The sequence below is a fragment of the Podarcis pityusensis genome (assembly GCF_964106645.2).
Source record: "Podarcis pityusensis genome assembly, chromosome: 3".
In the NCBI taxonomy this organism is placed as follows: Eukaryota; Metazoa; Chordata; class Lepidosauria; order Squamata; family Lacertidae; genus Podarcis; species Podarcis pityusensis.
Genome location: NC_138026.1, coordinates 486,933 through 506,194, shown reverse-complemented (window position 1 = coordinate 506,194; position 19,262 = coordinate 486,933). Strand labels below are relative to the sequence as shown.

At 42.5% G+C, this 19,262-nt stretch overlaps 1 protein-coding gene across 5 annotated transcripts; it reads right to left on the bottom strand.

Moving 5' to 3' along the window:
- Nucleotides 1–1,172: 1,172 nt before the first annotated feature.
- On the bottom strand, nucleotides 1,173–18,948 carry SETDB2 (SET domain bifurcated histone lysine methyltransferase 2). 5 transcript variants are annotated; one of them, XM_080997396.1, is made up of 13 exons: nucleotides 18,858–18,948; nucleotides 16,868–16,990; nucleotides 16,629–16,694; nucleotides 14,056–14,158; nucleotides 12,523–13,080; nucleotides 11,379–11,498; nucleotides 9,621–9,790; nucleotides 7,835–8,045; nucleotides 6,927–7,032; nucleotides 6,054–6,150; nucleotides 5,078–5,397; nucleotides 3,926–4,014; nucleotides 1,173–2,350 (listed from the first exon to the last, which is right to left on the bottom strand). In XM_080997396.1, exons 1-13 carry the CDS (start codon nucleotides 18,919–18,921, stop codon nucleotides 2,233–2,235), a joined length of 2,145 nt encoding a protein of 714 aa, XP_080853522.1. In that variant the 5' UTR covers nucleotides 18,922–18,948; the 3' UTR covers nucleotides 1,173–2,232. The 5 variants fall into 5 exon arrangements, with proteins under 5 accessions (XP_080853522.1, XP_080853523.1, XP_080853526.1 ...); XM_080997397.1 differs by having other exon boundaries at nucleotides 12,523–13,077; XM_080997400.1 differs by lacking the exon at nucleotides 11,379–11,498.
- Between the last annotated feature and the right edge of the window lie 314 nt (nucleotides 18,949–19,262).

Genomic DNA, 19,262 nt, shown 5'->3' with positions numbered 1-19,262 from the left:
TTTTTTCGGGGTAAAAAACCCAAAGGCCCCATACCCCTGCCTGGTCCAATCTGATGGCCCTGCTCCACCGGGTATATGACCCCTTGGAGCTGCTTAACGCCAAGGGCAACCAGCCTCCATGCACTTTTACTATGCAACATGCGCCGTTTACAAACGCGGATGTTTGCAATTGGAAAAACCAGAATCCTTCTTTTGAAGAGGATCCAGCTCCGGTTTAGTTTAGGTATAATTTTATTCCCCCCCCCCCACGGTTTTTTTGGTTATTGTATTGTTTATAAATTGTTCTTAAGGGGAGATGGTCAATGCTGCCTGGGAGTGGGCCCCAGCCAACAGGGGCAAATGCACTGGGACACCCAATCTCAGTGATCAGAGGCAGGAGGAGGAGTTACGCTAAGACCAGGACCACGTCATTCCCGAGGAGGCAGGTTGAGTTGTTGTTCGAAGGCTATCTCTGCCTCTGGGTCTGATCCTGACTAGAAGGATACTGGAATCAACAAGGGAGACCCACACGACCTTAAGGAGCTGTTGTGCAATGCCAGGTCAATGACTCACATGACGGCTGTCATCCATGACTTGATCGTGGATGGAGGACTTGACCTGGCATGTGTAAGAGAGACTTGGTTGGATGAAGCAGATGGGCCGGTTCTTGCCGCTGCTGGTCCACCAGGTTTCTCTTACGCACAGCAACCTAGGTCTTATGGGTGGGGAAGGAGGTGTTGCAGTGGTTTTTAGGAAGTCATTAGTTTGCACCAGACGTCCTATTGGGGAGATCCAGTTTTCTGAGTGCATGTTCTGGAAGTTGGACAATAGGGGCAGTACAGGATTCCTCCCCACTGCACCAAGGATTCCCTGCCTGAGCTGCTTCAGGTTGTGGCGGATGTTCTCCTGGAGACACCTAGTTTGGTTGTCCTAGGGGATTTCAACATCCATGCTGACACAATCTTACAAGGAGCTGCTCGTGACTTCGTGGAAAGCATATCCTTCATGGGGCTGTCCTTGAATAAGCCTGGCCCAACTCAGTTGCAGACATGCCTTAGACCTGGTGTTCACCTGTATGTATGTATGTATGTATGTATGTATGTTGTCTTTAGATGAAAACAAAGCAGATACATCCTTAGAAGTTTTAAGTGTGGTAGTAAAATCTGATTCAAATGATACCTCCAGAGAGCAAATAGCAAAAATGAGTTTTTAACAGAATAGTGGCTAGATCATAGAAGCAGGTACATCTTAAGTGCATAGGTATCTAGATCCTGCCTACCTGTGAGGCCAAAGCTGATCTGATCCATTGAGCCGAAAAGAGTCCCAACCTTGTTATGAAAGTATCTCACAAATAACCAGGTACTTGAAGCTAAGTTTGATAGTGAAGAGGAGAAAGGTATTTATATACAGCTATCTCATTCTATGAAAGTCCCATTAGACCAACTCCTTCAAAATCTGTTTTTATTAAGGAAGATTTCTTTTTCTGAGAGAGGTTTCGGGCCAGTTCCCATGAACCATTGTGTCAGTGGTTGTCAAGCAGGATGCTTATTATGCCTCTATTTGTGCTAGCATGCTAAAGCTCCATAGAATCATACAAGTGCAGTTGGAAGGGCCCAACCCTGTGCAATGGAGGAATCTCAACTAAAGCATCCATGACAGCCACCCAACCTCTGCTTAAAAAGTGAAGGGGGAGTCCACCGTCCAAGAGCCTGTTCAACTGTCAAACAGCTATCAAGAGACAACTGCAATTATCACCTGATAAACATGTTCATGTGAACTGGCCAACAGTAACACAATACCTTCTGTACCTTAAATGCTAATTGTTATGCTAATGCACTAGTCTTCAACTAGTGGGTCGGGACCCTCTAGTGAGTCACAGCCTGATCCAAGGTGGATTGCAACAGAAGCACTACCACTGTGCAAATATATGGTAAAAGAAATTACAGTGGTAACTCGGGTTAAGTACTTAATTCGTTCTGGAGGTCCGTTCTTAACCTGAAACTGTTCTTAACCTGAAGCACCACTTTAGCTAATGGGGCCTCCCGCTGCCACCGCACCGCCAGAGCATGATTTCTGTTCTCATCCTGAAGCAAAGTTCTTAACCCGAGGTAATATTTCTGGGTTAGCGGAGTCTGTAACCTGAAGCGTATGTAACCCGAGGTACCACTGTATGTCCCAAAATATGTTTGGGTTCAAAGTGGGTATTGGGTCTGGAAAACGTTGAAAATACCTCAACTAACAAGACTAAAAAAACTATAATATTTTTTTCCTGCACTTATGAGCACCACACTGACAAGTAGTCTCTGTTTCAGGCATGCTTCCAGCTTCATAGCCATAATCCCATGTGAGTTCTGTTCCAGCCTTTACATGCCTAGGATGCAAACATATCACACAGTGAATAGAACAGCAACCAAAGGCAGCTGGATTTTTTATGCTCAACAGCTAAAACAGGGTGTAAAACTACCCACAAGCACAACTTCACACTCACCTATTGCAATGGGATTATTTTGTGATGAGGGAAAGGCACTCTACATAAGATCAGTCACTTTTACCTCGTGAGCAAAATGCATGCCATTTGGGGAGGTAAGAAGTTGATATCATGCAGAGGTCTTTTGCCATGAGGGTCCCATACAAATGGGACCAGCCCACTGTGACAACCTTTTCTATGCATAAAACAGCTTGACCAAAATGGGAGACGATTAAATCTATGTGCCCTCTTTCTCTGTTGCTGTGAGCCTGCCGTAAGTCGAGTGAGGTGATGGAGACGAGTTCTCACCCCCCCCCCGCCACTCTCCTCACAGCAACAGCAGGGGGAAAGAAAGGTCTGGATTACCAAACGAGGAATAGTGACACCTAAAGGAATTGGGGCCTTTTCTTTTGAAGTACCTTCCAACTGAGTCTTGGCTCAGCATGACCAAGAGATGGCAAACTTAATACGTGGGATCTTCCAGATTTGGGGGCTGAGCAAACCCTACCAAATTTCAAATTGGGAACTTTCAGCAACACAAAACAGAAGACAGTGAATAATAAACTAAAGAAGATGGTCACGAAACTGTCTAGTGAAGTGTCTTTCAACTAAAAAACAAAGTCAGTAAATTCTTGTGTCCTGAGCTGAAAGCCAAATCATGAATTGTACGGACATTATCTTTTAGCCTCAGTTTGCAGATCTGTCAAGTGAAAACTACAATTCATTTTGCAGGGTTGGGCAATTGGAGATTATAATTTCAACATTGGCTACGCAAAACAATTATAGTTATCAGCAAGCCAACATTCCCAACATGCAACTGAAGAGACAGCAGGTAATTGAGGAGGGAGAATTTTTAGTTATGTACTTGCAGCCCCTTTAAGCAGGGAAACAAACCAAGAAGCTGCAATTAACCATAGCTTCCCATTACGATCGTTTGTTCATATCTGAATTCTGGCTTCTTTGTGAGCTAAACCATAGTTCCTGATTTGCATGCAGTGGAAAACTATAATTAATTGCAGTTTCTTGGTTTCTTTTTCCATTTCTACAGGTACACAAGGCTTGTGCAAATCCAATTACGGCTTAATTATGGCTTGTTTCCTTAACCAGGATAAAGGAAACAAATCATTAATCAGTTTAGTGTACTGAGCTGTTCCTTGCCCCTTGAAGTCATGTAAGTTAAGCACCCACTTCTGTCATAGTGGTGCATGCAGAGATGTGCCATTATAGCTTAAGCAGCAACTGACAATCTCACACAGACACACATTTTGTCTTTATAAAAAGAACTCCTGCCACAGTATTTTTCTAGCAAAATAAAGTATTGGTTGGATGGCAGCAAAGTGTGTGCTGAAACCTAGGCTGTAAAGATCAACGTCAAAGCACAGGTTCTAGGTTTTGTACTCTCCCCCCCCCCCCCAAGTTGGAAACATTTTTTTTGCTCTTTCAGCGGGATGAAGATGAAAGCAATAAAATACATCAAACCTGTTTGTGAAGAATGCCACCCACTGGAAATTTCTGTTGTGGGTCTCTACAAATACACTCTGTACAAAGAGATTAGGGGAGCAGCTGTGCTGTAAACGGAACAAACCAATGAAAATTAAAATGACAGGTTCTGCTATTAATATACTTTCTTGTGCAAATGTTAGTTTAGAAAAAAAATCTCTAAAGTGCTCTTGTTTTACAGCAAGATCTTCCCTGTGATCCCAAAACAGATACTTAACATCAACAGTACAGGAGGCAGAGCAGGGATCTACTTTTAAACGAGTAAGATTTTGTGACAATAATATTGAGATGACTATGCATTGCTTTATTGCCCGTGTTCCTGAAGAATCTTGATCTGACAGCCAAGGGCAATCCTGCTAGAACAGCACTGTGGGTGCTTGAAAATAGGGGAGACACACTGGCACCCTTCTCAATGCCAAACTGCTAAAGCAAAAGGATCACTCTCTCTGGGATGCTAGGCAGTAAAAGGGAAGAACATTGCTCAGGGACCAAACCTCTGCCTCCATGGAGGGGGCTGCCAGCACAGGACAGGGTTGGAATAGCAGCTGCAGACATGCACAGCAAAGAATCCCAGTTAACTTGAATTGCAGCAAGCCTCCTATGTCTGAGCGAAACAAGCATTTCATACTATCTTGCAAGCTAAGCCTTGAGGGTGAAACACCCAGCCACACACAGTATGAAGGAGGACCTCTGTGAACTGCAGGCAGAATGCCAGGCATGAGATTGGACATGTGCCGGTTGATGCACAGGCAAACTGGAAAGCTGACAATGGTGCTGACCGAGGATCTCAGCTGTTAATGTAGGGAAGGGTGGGGAACTTTTGTCCTTCCACATTTTGCTGGACTACAGTTCCCATCATCACTGACCACTGGTCTTGCTGGCGGGGGCTGATGAGAACTGCAGTCCAACAACATCTGGAGGGCCACAAATTTCCCTCCCTCGTGGGGAAACAGTAAGCCAAGGCCATAAAAGATACTGGCATGGTGCAGCCAGTAATGCCAAAAGCAAAAATGGGGCCTGGGGACCAGATGTGCACTGTTTACAAGGGAGGGAGGTGGTTCATATTCAGAATAGATTTCTGCAACACAATAGCCGGCTTTGAAACCAGACACACATACCACTGTTACTTACATTAAGAAATCTGCCCACATTGCCTTCCTTGGTTGCATCCAGCAAACATGGGCTCTCCTTATTCTTTAGGAATGCTTTGCTATCTTCCGTTGCTTGCTTTTTATGAGCAGATTCTCTTCTCCCTCTCTTGAAACTTTTCTTGTGTATATCTTGAGTCCAGAATAGGTCATCGCTTTTTTTTTTAATCTCTCTGTCATCTTGCACAGCTGGCTTACTATTCAAAGTGGTGTTGAAAAGAGGATTCTCTTTAACGCAGTCTACACTACCTTCGGACTGTACGATGCTCACCATTTCACCAAGCTCTTCTTGTAGACTTGATTCTGTCAACACACATTTCAGGATAGCGTATAATTAGCGAACATCAAGTTAAACTTGTCCAACAGTTTCAATATCAAACATTCATGCTGTTATTAAAAGTCTCCAGTGTACAATGACAAGTTGCTGTTTGGATGTTGACTGGCCTAACCCAATGATTCCTCACCATCCTGGAAAAAAACTGACAATTGGGGTGCCTCAGGGTTCTGTCCTAGGCCTGGTGGTGTTCAACATCTTTTTTAATAACTTTGATGAAAGAATTGAGGGGATACTCATCAAATTTGCAGATGACACAAAATTAGGAGAGGTAGCAAATACCTCAGAAGATAGAATTAGGATTCAAAATTACCTCAACAGATTGGAGAACTAGGCCAAAATGAACAAAATGAATTTCAATAGGGACAAATGTAGAAGGCATAGGGACAAATATAAAGTTCTACACTTACGCAGGAATAACCAGCTGCACAAATATAGGAAATATGCGAAAAAATTCAGAGGTTTTAGTAGACCACATGCTTAACATGAGTCAACAGTATGATGCAGTAGCAATAAAAGCTAATGCTATTCCAGGCTGCATCAACAGAAGTACAGGGTCCAGATCAAGGGAAGTCAAAGTGCCACTGCATTCTGCCTTGGTCAGACCCCACCTAGAGTAACTTACTTTCATCTCCTTTCTTGGCTGCAGCAGTTAGTTTACTTCTTGATGATTTCTGGTACACAGAACTTCCATCATCATCTGAACTGGCATCAGCAATTCCCTCAGAAGAAAAGTTCATAATCAATCGTTTGCTCTTTGCTCAAAGCCTACACTTCTTTTTTTAACAGGTTACCTTGACATGGTGAGGAATAAAATGGTCACTTTCCAGAGCCCAATGCCTTGCACATTGTAGTGCAGGATTACCTGAAAATAGGGTCTGGAAATAAAAGGTATTTTATTTACGCTCCAATGTGCAGAAAGTATGTGACAGAAATCACTTTCCCCACTCCCCCTTGCAAGACGTAAACATTCTGTGACTATTCTTTTGCCACCGTGATGTAATCAACTAAGATTTGCTAAGACATCCTCAGAGTAGACTGTAAATTTCAAAGGGTCTACTCTTTGACATAGCTGGATACAATTCACTGTCTACTGTAGCAACTTTCCCATGGTCCATAGAAATTTTAGAATAGTATTTTCTGCCCACTGCACTCCCCTTTTCAATGGGCAGACTGAACAAGAAAGCTTTTATCCACACTCTTTATCACTTTGCCTATGGTGACTTGAGGAGTAGAAGCAGCAGCTGTAGGACGACACAGACTTGGCTACCTGCACCCTATAATAGGAGTGGGCAGGTCATCCCCTCACTTCTCACAAAACAAGGGTACAATCTCACTGAGGTGTAGAAATACACATTTTACATGGTGGAAAAGAGAAGGAAGTAGCAAGCTAGTAACAGATTTTGTTGTACCACAAATCATTTTGATAGCTGAAAAAAGAATAGACAGAGAAAGCAGGTGGAACTCCTTGAAGACAAAAAAAGGGTAGAATTTTTACTAGTTGCCGCTGATGTTTCTGAAGAACAGATGTTCGAGTTTTCGGTCTTGTGACAGCTTCGTAAGTCTGAGTACTGTTACAGCTGTAGCTTTGACAACTCTGAATTCTAAAGAGAAATGGATAAAGGACTTTATGCAACTTGCACAATGAATTATAAAATATTCTTCCTATAAATTTTTACAATTTCAAAAGGACAAAGCAAATTTCTTACCAAACATTATATGGAAGTTTTGCAAGGCAGAAACATTAGCATTTAGTAGCATATTAGAACATTTATACTCTGAAGACAATTTCCTATCACAGAGTTTTAAAGCAGGCTAAAGGTTAACCCACTTGTCAATACTAAGGGTTTTTGTTTTTTTTAAGTGTACATAAATTTAACTTCTTGAACCTCAGAAAAATGAGGGAGTCAGGGAATTAGGACCAAGTGTTCAAAATCCTTCGTGGATTTTGCAATCATACTGGAAGAAATGCTGAACTAAAGTTGACAAGCTGTTCTCTACTATTTCATTAGATATGTGAAATGTTATTTCTAGCTTGAAAGGTTTCCAGAACTGGTCCAACAAAAGACATTACCATGCTGCCACTACGATTGTTATTAACATTTTTTGTGCCAGTGGTATTGGGAAGGAACAACACAAAATATAAATGGCTGACCACTGCACTAGCTGGACAAGGCCAGGGTCAATGTCAGCAACTGATAAGGCCAGTCCTTCCTTCCCAAGTGAGGGAGAAGGATGATCAGAAAAAAGGAAGGGAAGCCTGGGGGAAAGAATGCCTGAGATATTCACTTGCTCCAAACATAAAGAATGGCCTGTGCTGCTGAGCTTTTCTTTGATGGAGTTTACTGGCCATGGACATCTTGGATAGCACTCACAGTGACTCCCAAAACTGTTACTTGAACTTACACACTTAGCTGATCTTCACCTTTTACGGGCAAAGATTTTTGCTTCCTAGTGGTTTGGATAACTTCAGTCTCTGAATCAGAACAGAACATATCCAGTTTTATCCTTTTTTTAAATAAAGTGTGGCTTCTGTCACCATTCTCTGTATCTTCCTCTTTAACCTCACGACCTTTATCTTTAGGTTGCCTGGATTCATCTTTGCTCATCAGTTTGCCTAAAGAAAAAAAGGATATATTCTATAGTCTAGTATTTGCAGTGAAAAAGATGGGTGTTTGCAGAAGCAATGAATGCATTCAAAATTATCCAAATGTAAGTTTTAATCCTAACATTACTGACTCTAAAAGTGAACTCAGGCGATTAGTTCCAACATAACTGAGTCCAAATGGGGCCACTGAGAAACAAGAGAAAAATATCAGTATGTTCAGGGGAACCTCAAGGTCAGCACAGCACAGTGTTTAAGGCGAAACTCCAATGAAGACTGAGGATGCTCAGCAGTCACAGAATGTGAAAAATGGGCGGAGGAAACCAGGCTGCTGGTGGAGTAGAGTATTCTAGAGGTCAGCATGGCTGCCCTTGAGTACTTGAGTTCTCATGGGTTTGGAAGTGAAACTGGGCCATCCAAAAACAAGACGGTTTTTTCTGCATAGCCTGGGAACTTGTTAGGCACACTGAACTTTGAATCATGAGCTTCCACGATGTGCAAAACACTACAGTGTCAGTTGATAAGTGAGGGTGGGGGGAATGGAGAGGAAATGGGGGTGGGGAGGGAGTGGCCTGCCAAAGTCCCTAACAGCTTATCCTAAGCACCCTGGGGGAAGATTAGGGCTGGAGGGGCCAAGACATCCCTCCCTGCGTTATCTAGCAATGCTTCAGGAAGAAGGAAAGAAAAACACTTCTCCCCCTTCTCTCCATAATTCTCATCCCATTCCAGAGTAGCAATAAGCCCCAAACAAGCTCTCTATATAGCAGCTTTAAATAATTTCAGTGTGGTTTACATTCTATGGTAAGGATGATTGGCGTTATTTAAATGAATCAAACTGATTTCTCCATATATGGCTCCATGCTGGCTGCAGGCAACACCAGGCTTACATGCTTATTACAATGGGTATTTTGGATTTGGGCTTCTTTTAAAAAAACTAAGCAGGAGTTGGGGCATGATCTATTCAAGTGTGGGCAAGACACCCATCTGTCTTCTCTCTTCCCGTGAATGCCAGGGGTGCTGGGCCATTATGCAGACTGAGAAGACTTTGTGCATCTCCAGTCCTCTCTTTGGACCTGGTATTTGGAAGACGGCCAGCACATAGTTAAAACTATTATAAGAGTTAGTTCCCACAAGAGGTAGGGATGCCCACCAGTTTGGATGGCTCCCCCAAGACGAGAGAGGGATGGGTTCTGCCATGTTTACTGTACATATGTATAAGCTCATAACACTTGGAACCTATTTTTACCATCCATTTCCTGTTTGAACACTCAATATTCCAGTTACTGCCTCACAAGTGTCTAATGTTAACCGTGAATTTTCTACCAAGATACGCAGGTTTTACTTTGGAACTATTTGAAGGATGGTTTCCCCCCCCCCCCCCCGAAGTTGACTTTTGGGTGGGATTTGTATTTTGGTGACTGTTTTAGTATGTTGAAAAGGAAAATGCAATGAATGTAAGTAAGAATATAGTTTATATAACTAAAGGAAATGGAAGAAGATATTTGCATATGTATATCTATTTGTGAAAAAGCAATAAAAAAATAAAAAATATGAATTTCCATCCCTTCCTGGACTACATTAAATTACCTGAGTATGTACAAACAAAAGTTCCTTTGTCAATGTCATCAAGGCAACGGACTCCCCAGCCCTTCTTTTCAGTTTTGAAGACCTGCAGCCGAACCTGAAGACCATGCTGCACTAATCTGTTCTGGCACATAATCTTGTCACAGCTGCATAACACACTGCATTCATAAATTCTGCCACAAAAAGAAAACAGCAGCATTACAGGTTCAATATTTCAGAGGGTGGGGAGAGCAGCTGAGTGAACAACGTTCAGGACAAGAGGATCCTCTTGGAGCTCCAGCACTTTCTCAGGAGCTGCTGCATGTTTTGATGAGGAAACTGAAGCAGCAATATGCACCGCTAGCATAACTGCTAGCACCTACAATATTTGGAATACCTACAGAAGAAAATGCAAGCCTCACTGCAAGAGATCCACATTGCTATAGGAAACAGTAAATGTATGAATAGTATGAGGCTGAATTAGACTTAATTAGCGCAAGGAAATGAGAAAGCAAGAGGAGTAGCAATATACAATAAAAGGATCCTAACATGGAAGTACCAACAGTACAGTGTGATGATGCATTCTGAAAATGTATAGCCCACACATTCAGTATTTATAATTAGGGGCTTGTATCAAACCCTGCAGTTCCAACTTGCACAGCAAATGTCCACCTGCACAAAGGAATTTCTCCCTCCTTAACCCTGCAGCCTGCTGGGCAACCTCGAAATCTGCTCCAGAGTGTTGGGTCAGGTGGGAGGAACCATTTTTATCAGGGCATAACACCCATATTTTTGGTTGTTAGAGTATGTTTCTCTTTATTTAGCATGTCATCCCATACAGCTCAACACAAACAAACTGTAAACTTCATAAAAAGGCTTGTGCAGAAAAGCTTGTATTGACCAGATGTCAAAATGTCCATAATCATGTGGCCAGACACACCTTAGACAGGAGAGCACTCCACAACCTGAGGGCCATTAAAGAAAAGGCCATCTCATGCAACACCGTCTTATGAACCTTACAGGTAAGCAAATGTGCCAATAGGGACTCCCCTGGAGATCTCAAAACCTCGGCCACTTAACATTCTCTGAATTGTAGAGTTAGAAGGGACCACAAGGGTCATCCAGTCCAAACCCCTGCAAAGTAGAATCTTTCACCCAATGTGGAGATGAGATTAAGATTCTCATGCTCCACTGACTGTGCTATCACTCCATCATCATCATCCTTATTATATGTATACACTAGTTATTATTAAAGCATACATAACACATTTCAAGTACTTCAAAAAGATAAAACAATATTATTAACTTAAAGTAATCATCTTGCAATATCATAAAAACTTTTATCTCAGCTTACTAAAAGCTGAACATCAATGTAGGTTAGAGTATCATACTATCTGACCCCAATTAAGAGTCAAATGCAGGAAAGTACTTGCTTGGCATCTAAACGTTGCTACTGATGGTGCCAGGCCAATGTATCATGCGATAAATTTATAATATAAATAAAGGAACTGCTAGTACATGAGAACCACAATTTCCATCATATTTGTTGCCCAATCTTGTCTACTAGGATCCAGGATACCTTTTTTTTTTAGTTGTTTTTTTCTGGGGCAAGTTCAATGCTACACTTTTCTTCTGTTAAGCTGAAAGCTGCCACTTAAAATAGAACAGCAGAGCAATGGGGTTCCCATTCTCTACATGACCAAAACAAGACAGCTTGAATTAAGGACACAATGGAACCACCATGTCTGGCCTTCAGGTAAAAATAAAGTTGGGGTTGCATACCCGCTGGGCACAGGTCCATCGAGTCTTTTATAATTATATCCATTAGATGCTTCTTTTCCTGAAGACACAGAAGCTTCATGGCAGTTTCTTTCAGTTAGAAGCAGACATGCACATTTTTTCCTAGAAAGCACACAGTAGATCTAGTGCAAATAAGGATATGAAATAAAGCAATATAGCCCATTTACTCTCTGGACATGTGTTTAATCATTAAATTTTCAAAGGAGCTGATACGTAGCACAGCAAGCCAATAGCTGTCTCAAGAAAGACAGCTTAGCCAGCAAGTTAAATATTACGATCCTTTCCACTTAACAGAGCTGCTTATTTAAAGCTTTTTATGTTCTCTGCATGTTTAAAAAGACTTATTAGTAAACAGTTTTGAAAACTACATTAGTGTACCCCACTGTCAGGCTTCAAGGTATCCAATTCCTCCCCCAGTGGCAACCAAAAAGCAGATAAACGAGAAGAGTTCTTACCACATAATTTATTCAGTATTCAGAGAGAGAGACACGAAGGAATGCAGTCTCTATTAAATAATGGCATTGCTCCGAGTAAAGTCCAATCCCCTCTGTCTCTTCTATTCTATGTCATCGCTGCACCGGCTGATCTGAGCTTTCTGCCTCTGAGGCTTCTGTTCTACTACTCTTAATGCCCGCCTGGTCCTGGGAGAGCGGGGATCAGGAATGCTTTCCAAGGATCCTGAGTCTGTCAGCTGTCTCTCCCCCAGTGCTTCTTCCTGCTGTTCCTCTCCCAATATTCCCCAGATTTTCTCCTCTGCAGCCTTCTGCAAACCACTGTTCTAAATCTATACTGTCTTCCTGTTCTTGGGAAGGTTCAGGAGAAGGGGGGGGGGGCTCCCACCATTCCTCCTCAGTCCAGCCCCCGACACCCACTCTTTAAATTAAACCCAGGACTGCACTGGTCTAGGCCCTTTTTATGAAAAGCGTAATAATAGAATACAGTGTCCATGCTTGAACTCTGATTATTTGTAGAAATCAGGTAAGTCCTCACCTTTGGCAATGCAGTTTAAAGCTGCTAACTCTTTGCAAATATGTAGATTAAATGCTGCACGCCACTCTGCCTCAATACACATGTAAATATGTCCAAGGGTATTTGCAGTGCTGAACAGTAAGTTTAGAATACATACCTGTCTGTGCAGCCATCTGTGCAACTGCATGAGTCAATAAACATGCTGGAGAAATTGTTCAAGAAGTATCCATGGGGCCAAGAGACCTTCCGATATTTAAAGTAAGGTAGTCGGTCGTGGTCTATGTCATTACAGAAAGAAACTGGTATTGTCTCTGCCCCGTTGCTGATATCAAAATCAAACACAAAGGGCTGGCAACTAGGATTGTTTCTAAACACCTGTACATAAGTATTGAAAGAAAAGTGATCTAAATATAAGTAAGTGCACTCTGTCTGAAACAAATAATTCTGAACATCTTGAAAATTTCTCAGACTCCTTCCACAGGGAGCTTTGTATATAACATTGTGTGACTTTGACACATAATCTGGTTTGGCATGCCATCTTTGGAAGCGACACAGCATTGGCAGATGAAGAGGGTTTTCATCCTTGTATGAATTCCATGGCCTTTTGGCAAGACATTTTTTAGAGCAGACATGATCCTCATAGGGGAATTTTGAAGACACTTCTGAAGGTTCGCCTTTACTCCTTGAATGTATCGCCTCCTTTATCTTCATTCTTCTGTTTACAAGCACACATGCAAGTGTTGGAAGAAAAATATGTCAGGCAATCAGTAAGTTAGTTAAGGTTTGTTCAGATACAATTGTTGATTGAATTCACTCATTTCAAGCCACAAAAGTGAGCATTTTGATCACATTTGCATTCTGCATCTATCTTAATAATAATGGTCAGAGGAGAGCATGTGTGGCAAATTGCTGACATCAGTTATGAATGTTTTTCATTTGGTATCCAGAAACCTCTGTCTAAAGAAGCTCTGGGGTGGAGGAAGAAGGGCATGCCCCAAGCACTGGATTCTGACTTTGTCCACCTGAGCCAAATTCACTTTCTGGTCAGGGGTGTGGGGAGGAGAGGAGAGAAAGGGATCCCTAGAGGCCTCTGTGTCACCTTCAGCCTACAGAATGAGGATTGGGTCCTTTCCTCCTGAGCAGAGCTGCTCAGATCCTGAAGGGAGGTTAGACAGGAAGACTGGTTTAGAAAACGGGGCAGAATTAGGGAGAAAGCAGAGGTAGGAGCCCAGAAGGGGAAGGCCACCTGGGGAAATGAATGGGCAGAGCAGAAATGGACAGGCACTGCGGTAGAGACGACGGAAGTCTATATGCAAGTCTTACATAACCAGTCACTCTTGGACTAGGGATGGGTGAATCACTACTTCACTACATTTCCCTATCAGTGATCCATTCCTTCCTCCCCATTACCACAATGAAGGGCATTTTAAAAACAAGCATGTGACCTAAAATGGAAATTTTGGGCCATATTCCATGCACTTTGGTCTGTACTCTATGAAGTGCTGTTATCCTACTGACTGCACAGTGGTTCAGGTGGCTTCAACGGTATTGTCCACCTCAAAACGTGGAATGAACAAAATCCTCAAGCATCCCTATCTGTAGGGTTCTAGATGATTTTGTTGTTCCTAATTTTTAGAGTAACAGTACAAACTCCTAAGAAATAAAAGCAACAAAAATATGGTTTACTCACAAAGAAAAATCATCTCCAGGATTCTCTATAATTTCACTTGAGGCAGAAGGATGTAAACCAGGCTCAAATTTCTGCATATCTTCTTCAATAACAGCATTATTTACTTTGAAAAGTAAAATATAAACTCTAGCAATATACATTTTAGATTGCAATTAAGAACAGTCACAATTAAATGCAGTACAGACTTTTATTTAAACCAATAATGATTTGTAATTATGCATATATTAACAAAGGTCTTAAGACAGCATTTTAAGTGCATTGTTTTAATATTGAATTATTTCGCACATGACAAGAATCTTCTGCTGTCATCAGCCTGAGTGTCTTCAGTTGTATTATGCCAATTCCACCCTCATGCTTCAAATCACTGTGAAACTTTGGGGATCAGAGGACATATGGGGTATATTTTATCCTACCTCATCCCAGACTCCCAAGAAAGCTGGTGATTTTAAGGCAAAATAACTCTGTGACTATTGTCAAAACAGAAATCAAAACAGAAATCAACATAATGGATTAATTTGCCACTCCCAAATTGGGGGGGGGGTGGCTTTGTCCTTTGGAAAGATAGAATATGTCAAACACTGTGAGTGGCATTCAACCACGTTTTGCTCAGAATAGAATCATTAAAATCAATGAACAGGACCAAGTTAATTAATTTCAGTGGGTGTGCTCTGAGTAAAACTTAGTTGAATACCACCCAAATGTTATAGATTTCTTCCAACACTTCAAGAGCTCAAGGTTAAGGCCAAACTAGAGGCAAGGTTGGTGACTGATGTGTTGGTGATTGTACACTAGGGTGGATTTGATTTAAATCAAATCCATTTAAATCACGATTTAAATCACTAGTCAGTAAGACTTGATTTAAATCGTTTTTTTACAGAAAGACTCATTCTTGCTGGTATAATGTTAATATTTACAACCAGATGAAGGTTTCATTTTTGGAATAATAAATTTTCAGAGTATTTTTTACAGTTATATCAAAAATTACTGATTTGGTTATACTATTAGAAACACATAGACAGATAATTATGAAATTATTGTGAGTTTTAATAAGTTAGCTGTTTATATTTGAACAACTTTTCTGCTGTACTTTATTGGAAGGAGAAAAATAATCATTTCCTTAATAACAATTTAAACAATTTATTTAACTAATACAGTAACATTATAGCATATGTATCCATGTTTGTTAACGGATGTGGTTAAACATTTTTTTTTAAAAAAAAAAACTTAGACTGAGTTTTAGCACACATGAAAAACTTAAAACAAATCCTTATTTCCTTTGGACTATAATGTAACTTAAATAGAAAACTATCTTTAGAAATATTTTTCCTCCAAAAGCATTTTATTTTAAAAATCTGATTTAAATTTTAAAAAATCCTTTTTAAAATTAAAATAACCATTGATTTTTATCCACCCTGTTGTACACTATGCCCAAGTGAGGAACAATGAACAAATGCAGTGTTTCGTTATTGCACGAGGAGATTAAGCAGGATGGCTTGGAAACTCCTTCACCAGAAACTCTGGAAAACCACAAACTGCCTTCAGTTGGATGGAGTCTGAGTCTGACCCAGTAAAAGGGGAACAATTATGTCCCACCTAAACAGAATTCATGTGACCTTCAAAGCAGGGGTGGGAAACCTCAGGCCCAGGGGCCAAATGTGGCCCTCAAAACTCTCCCCAGGCAGCCCCCTCCCTGGCCCAGCTTCACATGCTGCACTTTGGCCTGACTGGAATGTGTCCTTGAGCTCTGATAATGCCTCTTGCTGTCTGGATGTGTAAACTAGTTTACTGCAAAAAGGTAAAATATAAATTACCATATTTTTCAGTGTATGACACCCCCTATTTGGGGGGACTCAAAATTAAGGAAATGGGGGCAGATTGCCCCCGTGTATAAGACTACCCCCCTTTAACATTATTTTTTAGTAAAAAAAACCCTAGTCTTATACACGGAAAAGTATGGTAGTTGCTCTGCCCACCTTTTCACCTGACCCCACCCACCAGTAGCATGTGGCCCTTGGAAGGCTGCCTAGAAGAGAACATGGCCCTCAGACTGGATAGGTTCCCCATTCCTGCTTTAAATCTTTGGGATGCAAAGCCCAGAGGAAAGGCAGTGCCACCACCGATGCCTTGCAGCTGTAGATTGGCCGACATGGATGTCACAACTCTCAGCATTCCTAACCTTCTCACGAGAAATTCTAAAATTATTCTCCAAGTTATATACCGCAGACAGATTAAAATATGTCTGTAACCGTGTTCAGTGAGGGATCAGGAACATATACACATGCCTGACTTCTGCACATTGGACATTACGCTTGAATGGAACAGAGCCCAAACATCCATAATCCTAATACTCGAAAGAGAATTGAACAAATCAAGCTACACAATTAGGCTCCCATAGCAATGTGAAGCTCCAACATGCAGGCCAAAAGATAGGCATGGACATAATCCTAATCCCAAACCCATGAAGTGCCATATTAGAATGGGTTTTCTATAGTTTTTGAAGAGATAGCTAATATTTCATGTTTTCTAGCTTAGTAAAAACCAACACACAGAAAATATGGAAACTCTTTTCGTACCATTTGTCAGAGGTAGGAGGTTAGTCATATCCACTTGATTCACAAATGCCAAAGCTTGGCAGTACTCTGTTTAAATAAAAGTAATACCGACTTTTAAAAATCTGTATTAAAAATACAGTCTCTAAAAATGATAACCATACAAATAAATGCATGGTAAATCTTAGCTTGCACCGTTTATTCTGTACGCAATATGCATTAAGCCATTCAAGGTTTGATTATCATAACAAAGGATTCCAAACCTTCATCTGTTGCAGTTCTGTCCTTGATCTTCTGCTTCAGAGACCAAAGTACCTTCTGCACTTGCTCAAATATCAAGTCCACTCGGCTATCTTCAATCTGCCTCCAAAACTCTGTTGCATCATCTGTGGGGCAGGGGGGAGTTCTAAGTTTCAACAGTTTTTTCATTAGAATAAACACCCAAATACCACCTCTCCAGAGTTTTATTTCATTGTAAACCTCGCCTTCAATCAACTGTGATTCCAGTGCAGTACCCATCCCATCTAAACTCAAATTAACAATTCTGGAAAAACCATAAAAATAAATTATAGGTTCTTCTCTTTCCTACTAAAGTCAGTGGACTAACAGCAGGTTCTGTAACTCCCCAATAGTTTGACTTTTCCCCAAGGAACACTCCTCCTCCATTATCTCCTGAGACAGGAGAATGCCAACAACAAAAATACAGTAGTGCCTGCGTTGGCACCAGGTAGATTTCCAGAGACAGGGAATTTCAAACCCATCAAAGTCCTTTTGTGAGTTTCAAGGTACATGCCTCACTCAGCAATGGACAAGAAAGCCATCCACAGCAGATCTTAACATATGGGCACAATGACAGCAGGAAAAGCATTCCTTCAGGTAACTGCGTCCTAAGTCATTTGAGTCCTTCTAAATTAGTCCTAACCCTGAGGTGAATTCAGTAGCTTACAGGCAGACAGTGCAGCCTTTTCAGAACTGGTGCTCAGCTTGACAAGTCAGGCAATCCGCTTGCTGCATTCTATACTAGCTGCAGTCCATGTTACACTAATCTAATCTGCAGTTACCAGAGCATGAATCACTGTATCCAGGTTATCTCTGCCTCCAGTGTTAGAAATTAGTTATGCGCATTTTCCAACTGGCACAGGTCCAATTGTGAGCATGTGGAGATCTCTGGGTGCCTGGTGACAAACATCCCCATCCGGCTGGCTTTAAGAAAGTTAAGCAGGTAAGCAGAAGAGCGATTTTTTTCTTGCATTACACCCCACCTTTTTCTCCAAGGACATGGCTCACACACACACACACACTGCAGTTAATGACCCTGTGAGGCAGGTTAAGAGGCTGTGACCGGCCCCAGGTCACCCAGTGAGCTACATGATTGAGTGGGGATTTGAACCCTGATCTCCCAGGTCCTCACCCGATGCTCCGGCCTCTGAATGCCAGTTATTGGGGTTCATAAGTGGATGGGCTGTGCTTGCTGGCTTCCAATAGGTATCTGGCTGGCCAGTGTGAGAAATGGATGCTGGACTGGATGGGCCAAAAGGGCTCTTCTGACATTGTTATAATATTAGTGCAGTGAACGGGCACTCCCAGTTGCTTAACAACAGACACAACTGTTTCCATAATGGAAAAGCACTGAGGCCTGAAAGAGCCATGACATTTCAATGCTGTTTTGGTAAGATTTTATTATTCTCACTAATTGTAGAGTTGGAAGGGACCCTGAGGGTCCTCTAGTCCAACCCCCTGCAATGCAGGAATCGCGACTAGATCAGCCAACCTCTGCTCAGAAACCTCCAAGAAAGGCGAGGCCACCACCTTCCCAGAGAGTCTCTTCTACTGTCAAACAGCTCTGGCTGTCAAGACTCTTATTTTTCTTTGTTTTAGACTGCCACCTGTGTTTTGCATTCCCTACAAAACCGAACAAACCCTTTTTTAAAAAACCCAGCTGCAACTAAAAAGGCCCCTTTTTCCTGTTCGCAAACGTGGCCGGGTTCGGGGAGGAGAAGCGGGACGGGGTGGCTGTGCGCCCGGTCCTAACGCTGGCGCCGGTCCCGCGGGTTGTGGGAAAGCGCTGCCTGCGAGCGCAAGTCCGACGCGCGTCCTGGGAAGGGGCTTAGCAGGCGGCCTCGCGGGTCTCCCTCCTCCGGCCCAGGCAGCTGCCAAGGGGCGAGAGCGAAGGGCGCGGAAACGGAGGTGGCCAAGCGGGATTGACGCGCCCGCCCCTCTCCCGCCCGCCCCTCTCCGCGCCCCGCACGGTACCTGCCAGCGCCATGGCCGCCCGGCCGCCCGCCCGCCTCCCTCTTCCCGGCGGCCCTCGCGGCATTCCGCCCTCGCTGGGCCCCGCCTCTCGCCGCTTTCTGCGCACGCGCACCGCAGCCCAAGCCCCGCCGCGCTCTGTGACATGCGCAGTAAGCCAGTGAGCTCACCGGCAGAAAAAACTGGGGGAATCTGCGCTTGGCAAGAAAGACCCAGGAGCCGCGAGACTCGCCTGCCAAACAAGCGCCGACCTCGGGGGCGCCAGGAATCCCGGGGACTGGTCGCTTTTTCCCAGGGCAACCGAAAAGCCAGACCTTAAGGAAGGAACAAACACACACGCGTCCAGCATTTTAAAAAATAAAAGAAACCGTTCTTTTTTTTGCAAAAAACAAAACAAAAACAAAACCC

Excerpts from the sequence above, each read along its gene's own strand:
- SETDB2 (XM_080997396.1), bottom strand. The coding sequence starts at position 18,921 with ATGCCGCGAGGGCCGCCGGGAAGAGGGAGGCGGGCGGGCGGCCGGGCG. Across the intron at positions 4,015-5,077 it reads ATGTGGGCAGATTTCTTAAT|CACAGCTGCTCCCCTAATCT; the intron begins GTAAGTAACAGT and ends TTCCGTTTACAG. Across the intron at positions 2,351-3,925 it reads GTGGCATTCTTCACAAACAG|GCATGTAAAGGCTGGAACAG; the intron begins GTTTGATGTATT and ends TTTGCATCCTAG.